This window comes from Perognathus longimembris, chromosome 23, assembly GCF_023159225.1.
Source record: "Perognathus longimembris pacificus isolate PPM17 chromosome 23, ASM2315922v1, whole genome shotgun sequence".
In the NCBI taxonomy this organism is placed as follows: Eukaryota; Metazoa; Chordata; class Mammalia; order Rodentia; family Heteromyidae; genus Perognathus; species Perognathus longimembris.
In genome coordinates this window covers 16,060,182-16,066,859 of record NC_063183.1, presented here as the reverse complement: position 1 = coordinate 16,066,859, position 6,678 = coordinate 16,060,182, and the positions used below count along the sequence as shown (strand labels likewise).

At 54.7% G+C, this 6,678-nt stretch overlaps 1 protein-coding gene across 1 annotated transcript; it reads left to right on the top strand.

The window, feature by feature from the left end:
• The first annotated feature begins 705 nt into the window (after positions 1–705).
• Tedc2 (tubulin epsilon and delta complex 2) lies at positions 706–5,451 on the top strand. Its single transcript, XM_048331790.1, has 10 exons — positions 706–774; positions 880–978; positions 1,235–1,305; positions 1,430–1,838; positions 2,325–2,378; positions 2,816–2,903; positions 3,068–3,179; positions 3,282–3,383; positions 4,146–4,333; positions 4,854–5,451. Exons 1-10 carry the CDS (start codon positions 749–751, stop codon positions 4,998–5,000), a joined length of 1,296 nt encoding a protein of 431 aa, XP_048187747.1. The 5' UTR covers positions 706–748; the 3' UTR covers positions 5,001–5,451.
• The last annotated feature ends 1,227 nt before the right edge of the window (positions 5,452–6,678 follow it).

Sequence of the window (6,678 nt, the reverse complement as noted above, 5' to 3'; positions counted from 1 at the left end):
ATACTCTCCGGTTGCTTGGCCCCTAAGAAGTTAGGATTTGTCATTCCTGTTATCTTCAGTTCTTTACCCTGCTCACCTCACTCCCAGCAATCTCTCTGCCCATAGCACTTCTCCAGGTAGTCCCGGAGTCACTAGGCCTTTCCCCCGCCCCCCAGCACAATTACATCCCATGCAGTGGACACTTCTGGGCCTTACTGGGCCTTAATAGCAGTGATTGCCTGTGGTCCCCTCCTGGGACATTTCCCTGCTGAAGGCCATTACTTGTTAGCCATTACTCACCTGACCATATATCTGCAAGACCTGCCCTTCACCTTGCCATACTGTCCGGTCCATTGTTTCCCATGTTCCATGCTTGAGATCTCGGGGGCTTCCTCCTGCTCTCTCTGGGATGCTTAGACCCAATAACCTCACCTCATCCAAAAGTGCTTTTGACCCTGTGTTAGGTGGGAGGGCCCTGGGGTCAGCAAGACATTTGCCCCTGCTTTAGAACAGATTGAGAGGCCAGACATGAAACCATCATATAGTGCTGTGCCAGGACACAAGAATGGTGCCCACACCGTTTATCCAGCGACCCAAGCCAGAGACTGCCAGTCCGAGGAGCTGAGTTGTGGGCGGAGTCTAGGGTTGGGCAGGGGGCGTGTCCCGCTCTCGCTCAGGATTGGGTGGGCTGACAGGAAGGGTGCGGCCTTCTTCCGGAAGGGGCGGGACTCCTCGGTGGCGGCAAGCTCTGGGATTCCGAGCTGCAGAGATGCTACCGGCTGATATCGCGCGCCGGTGAGTCCCGCGCAGCCGGGGATCGGGGTGGGCGGGCGCGGAATCGGAGGCGGGCTGGGCGCTGGCCGAGGGTTCGGGGCGGTACGGTACGGTGCGTCTCCTCAGACTGTTGGCGGAGCTTCAGAGTGCCCTGGACGTCTGCTCAGAGCGACAACGGCAGTTGGAGCAGAGCCTGCGCGTCTCCCGGCGGCTGCTGAGGGCCTGGTACGCGAACCCCAAAACATCCTACACCGCCCGGCCAACACACACACACACACACACACACACACACACACACACACACACACACACACACACACACCAGGTGACCCTCGGAATCAGACAGGCCGAGTCCCAGGGGTTGGGAGACCAGACCCAGTCGCCAGCTTCCGAAATGCTAGCTCTCACCTCCACCCCTCCTGCTCGGTGGGAAGGCCAACTGCAGGGTGGAGGCTGGGCTATGGCTGCACTGTCTTGACAGGGAACCAGCTGGGACCTCAGCCCCGGATCCACCTCCAGTACCCGAAAGTAAAGAAGCTGACCCGTCTCCAGGTAAACCTGAGGCACCCGTTCTAGGTGTTGCCTCTGGACTGTGTGGCATGCAGGAAGAAGGGGCCCATCCTGGGACGCAGGGAAGAAACCCCCTGTATGATTGTTGCTTTGTTGCTTCTCACAGTACACACACCAAGCCCCCAAGAGCTCAAGGAGTTAGAGCTTCTGACACAGGCTCTGGAGAAGGCTGCCCGGGTGCGCAAAAGCATCTCCAAGGCAGGAGAAAGAGACAAACACTCCAGTGGGAAATCTCGATCCATTGCTGCTGCTCCTGGCACCACTGCTGTTTCCCTACCTCAGGCCTCAGGTAGGGCTGGCAACTGTGTACCCATGACAAGACCCACCAAGGCCATCCGCCAGACCACTGTGCAGGCCAAGGAGCACCCTGGTCTTAAACTTCTGCCTGCAGTGAGTAGGAAGCACATAGCGATAGGAGCCCAAGCCACCAAGTGTGGACCAAGACTCCAAGACCAACAATTGGCTCCTTGTGCTGCGCCTCTGGCTCCAGAAACCTTCACACTCAAGCAGAAGGGGTAGGTTTCCCTGCCATCTGCCATCTCTCTCTGCTCGGACCTTGGCCAGCATCAGAATCTAGGCTCTCCAGTATGGGGCTGGTATGGGGAGAGCAAGACATTGAGCTGGAGATGCAGTCCCTGGAGGGTCAGGAGGCCAGTGTTCTGTATCAGGCAGAGGGGAGAAACTGGCTGGATATTTCTAGGTATGACCTGCTACAGCCTGACCTTCCCTCTCCTTGGCAACTTCCTTCTTCTCCCAGCCCAGGTCCTTTCAGTGGGCTGGAGCTGAGTTCTGCTTATGGTGACCTCTCTTCTCTGCCAGGGTAGTTCTGGGCTGGACTGGCTTCATGCTGTTCTAGCAGCCCCTTACCAGGATCTTGTCTGAGAATGAGTCTGACAGGAAGAGGGCTGAGGAGCTTCACCCCTGATGGGTTCTGAGTAGGATCTGGACTAGCAGCCCCTAGGGTGAGTCAAGGCTACTCTGAACATTGGCTTCTTTGACAGGACCCTGCTGCGGCTGCCTGTGGCCTTCAGGAAGGCGGCTTCTCAGAACTCTAGGTAAGGCTGGATAAGGGCAGAGAGAGATTGGGAGAATATCACCAGCTTGGGGACACTCAGGCAAGACCTTCCAGCAGGTCCCTGTATTCTTCTGGCAGGAAGGAGGTCACTGTCTACATTCAGGGTCTGCCTAGCTAGGACTGCAGCAGGCACAGGAGCAGCAGGCTTTGATGCCTCCAGCTCAAGCACTCTTAAGATAATCTATGAGACCTGAAGATGATACTTGGCACCTCCAAATCCTGGTTTGTCTGGAGGCAACAATAATAAACTAGCTTCACAGAGGTGTTGTAGAGCATACTACTGTCATTGAGCAGAGTCAGACACCCAACCTGGGGCCCCCATCCTGACCATCACCTACCTCCCACAAGGCCCAGCCTAGCTGTGTAGAATAACCATGTACCTCTCTGGTTCCTGGGATCCCCTTATATACACCCCAGCCTGTGGGCCCAGCTCAACTCCACACAGACCAGTGATTCCACAGATGCCGCCCGCGCTGCCAAAATCCAGTTCCTTCAGAAAATGCAGGTGGCTATATCCTTGCTGGGCCGATGGGAGCTGGGGGGCTTCTGGCTCTTGGTCTGACAGTTTTGAGGGAGCGCCAGTTTGGGATGGCCATGGCTTCCCCCAGCCCCTTCCTCAGTGGGAGGCTCCAGCCTGGCCACAGGAGACTTTCTCTGACTTGTGTGCAGTCAGGTTCACCCAGCCCTGGACCCAGTGCTGTGGAGGTGGAGGCAGAGGCCCAGCGCCTGCGGGAGGCTTGTGCACTGCTGAAGCTGCGCATGCAGGAGGAGCTCTCAGTAGGTCAGTGGGCCCCAGCTGGGGCTAGAAGAAAGTGGGAGGTGAAGTGGCCAGGGGAGGGGTTAAGGATGGACACAGGCCCCCTGTTCTCCCTAATTTGCATAGCCCCTGCTGACTGGATGCAGGAGTACCGCTGTCTACTCACCCTGGAAGGGCTGCAGGCCAAAGTCGAGCAGTATCTCCACAGGCTGAAGGATCTGTATGCAGGTGAGGTCCCTGCCCTCACCATCACCTGTCCTGACGTCAGAGTCAGGGTCAGGCCACTCTAGACCGTGCTTTAAGGAAAGGTGACCAGCCCTTCCCACCCACCCCACAGCATACTGGTTTCTCACCACTTGTCCGGCAAGACTGGCTGTCCTCACCTGATCAGGGCAGCCTCCCTGCACCACTCCTCCCAAGTGCTCTCACTAAACAGCATGAAAATCAGAGACACTAGGAGGTGTGTCATGGACAACAAAGCTTTTTTCTTACCCTTTACATTTTGTTGCTTGAAATTTTAAAAGTAAAGGTCAGTGAGTCTCAAGAAAGACACACATGAAGCTGGGGACGGGGGGTGGCTTAGTAATAGAGTGCTTGCCTAGCATGCATGAAGTCCTGGGTTCGATTCCTCAGTACCACATAAACAAAAAAAAAGCCAGAAGTGGCGCTGTGGCTCAAGTGGTAGAATGCTAGCCTTGAACAAAAGAAGCTCAAGGATAGTGCCCAGGCCCTGAATACAAGCCCCACAACTGGGGAAAAAATGACACATAACCACACTCAAGAAACCCAGGAAGCAAAAGGAGGCTCCACAAGAAAGTCTTATTGCCAAACCAGGCCCACATGCACCACATTGCCCTCCCTGACTGCTCTGAAAGCCTAGCTTTTTACCCCTCAAAGCTAAGGCAAATAGGCCCAGCACTGGCCCAGAAAGAAGCTGGGCCTTGGTTTGTGGCTGTTTCCCCACGACACCACACCCTCCTATCCTCACAGTCGCGACGGAGCAATCCCCAGGACCACAGCTTGGGAAGCCTCCCCAGACTCCATTGCCCTTGAGAGGTGAAGTGGACCCTTCTCAGAGCCCTCAGCTCCTTTTCTACTCCAGCACCCAGGAGCTGCAGACCCTGGCAGCCCTGAGGCTGCGGGTGGCCATGCTGGAACAGCAGATCCACCTAGAAAAGGTACTTTCCCAGGAGGAGGTGGGAACTGTGCATCTCTCTAGCTGTGGAGCCAATGGCCTGTGAGGACCAGTACCAGCCCCTCAGAGGAGGAGAGCCTGGGCTGGGGTAGGAATGTACTCTGCTGGCAAGCATGGGAAGACATGAACCTTTGGGCCTATGTGTGAGTTGGGAAGGGCCCCCAATGGCTTGAACCTTAGAAGGGAAGGCTAGAGGGCTGGGGATATAGCCTAGTGGCAAGAGTGCCTGCCTCGGATACACGAGGACCTAGGTTCGATTCCCCAGCACCACATATACAGAAAACGGCCAGAAGCGGCACTGTAGCTCAAGTGGCAGAGTGCTAGCCTTGAGCGGGAAGAAGCCAGGGACAGACAGTGCTCAGGCCCGGAGTCCAAGGCCCAGGACTGGCCAAAAAAAAAAAAAAAAAAAGAAGGGAAGGCTAGAGCATGGAGGCTGTGGGAGCCCCCCACTAGCCCTCTGGAGCGGGATCCCCCTGTGACCTTGACCCTGCTCTGCCCTCCAGGTCTTGATGGCTGAACTCCTTCCCTTCATAAACACCCAGGAGCCCAAAGGGTCAACCTGGCTGGCACTGTGCCGAGCAGTGCACAGCCTGCTCTGTGAGGGAGGAGAACGCTTCCTCACTGTCCTTCGAGATGATCCTGCTGACTGAGCCTTGCACCCAGGCCTCCAGACCCAGTCTTCTGGCTGGGAGTGAATGGGGATTGAGGAGAAATTCTCTGGTTGGTGAATCAGGCCACATGAAGATGCCCGGACATCCCTAGAAGCCTGGGCCTCCACGGTGGGGTGGACAGGCATCAAATCTGAGGTTTAGGGCCTGGCTTTGCCTCCCTGGGTCCCTACAAACAGTCCAGAGGCCCAGGGAAGCCTTTCTTGGCTCCCTCTGTTTTCTCTCATCTGTATGATATTAAAACTGTTTCAGAAAGTACTTAAGTCACCACACGGTAGGACTTGGCATGGGATCTTTTTGTAGTTTCTGTTTCTTTGTAGGTTTTCTAATCCACAGTGCGCCAAACAAAGGGCAAGGTGGTGCACACCCCTGTAATCTCAGCAACTTGACAGGTGCGGAGTGCGAGGCTGATGTTCCAGGTTAGCCCAGGCAAAAAGTTAGTGGAATTTCATTTCAGTAAAAGAACTTGGCTGGACAAAAAGCCATGGACAGCAGGAGCATAATCAGGGCATAATTTGAGTTGTAGAGTGCCTGTCTAGCAAATGCGGGACCCTGAGAGCTCAAACCACAGGACTGCCTTCAAAACACATCAAGTGATTTTATCAAACAGGCTCTCGTGGTGCACCTCTGTGGTCCCAGCTACTTGGAGACCCTATCTTAAACAAATGGAAAAAAAGAAGTGTGTGTGTGTGTGTAGCTCAAGTGGTAGAGCACTTACTTAGCATGTACAAGGCCCAGGATTCAATCTCCAGCAACTCCCTCTCTCTCTCCCTCCCCTCTCCCCTCTCTCTGAGGAAACAGGCAAAGCCACTCAGTGTGGTGGATGTTTGACCCAGGACACCTGAGGTCTTGCTCATGGCTAGAGCTGCACTGGGCTTATCAGAAGGCATAAAGATAAGGACCATGTTCCCTCATTGAAGAACACACACTGTCTATAGGCACCCCTGGCTCCATCTCTACTCTCCTTGGGCAGGTATGGGGTCTCCCCCCTAACTTCTTGCTGGAGAAAGTCCCCACTCCATGGCCACTCCTGCTAGGCTTTCTCATTCCTGGGAAGAAGGAATCATCACCTCCTGGGAAAGCAAGAACAAGCAAGAGTCAGAGTTGTGGCCTCCGTAACCCCAGATCTGGGTTTGCAACATGACTTGCTTTTCTCTGTGGGACTTTAAGCAAGATTAAGGATTCTGAGCCTTGATTTCCCAGGCTTGTTCCCACTACCATACTGGACAAGTGGCTACTACCCCATGTGGCTGATGCAAATATTGGATGCAGCTATAGTAGTACAGGGCTGAGGTGTGTTAGCTCAGTGCCAAGACACCTCATGTCTTGTTTCTGAGACAGGGTCTCTGCTATGTAGCCCATGCCTGGCACATGATGTATTCTTTCAGTGAAACTAAGAAGTGGAATGCAGTCCCAAGCATTGCTTGGAGCTGGGTTCTGAGCTTCCCCACTTAGCTGAGGGTAGAGACCTCTCCTGAGGGCCCAGGCTCCTGCATGTTGCAGGAAAAGAAATGAATGACTGATTGTAGAGAGCCAGAGGGAGGGATTTGTTTGGAGAATGGACTAAAAGATGGTAAACTGGCTTTGGGTGATCTTAGTGGTCACCAGCAAAAGACTCAAGTGTCCAGCAGACCAGAAACACAGCCTGATGCCAAACCTT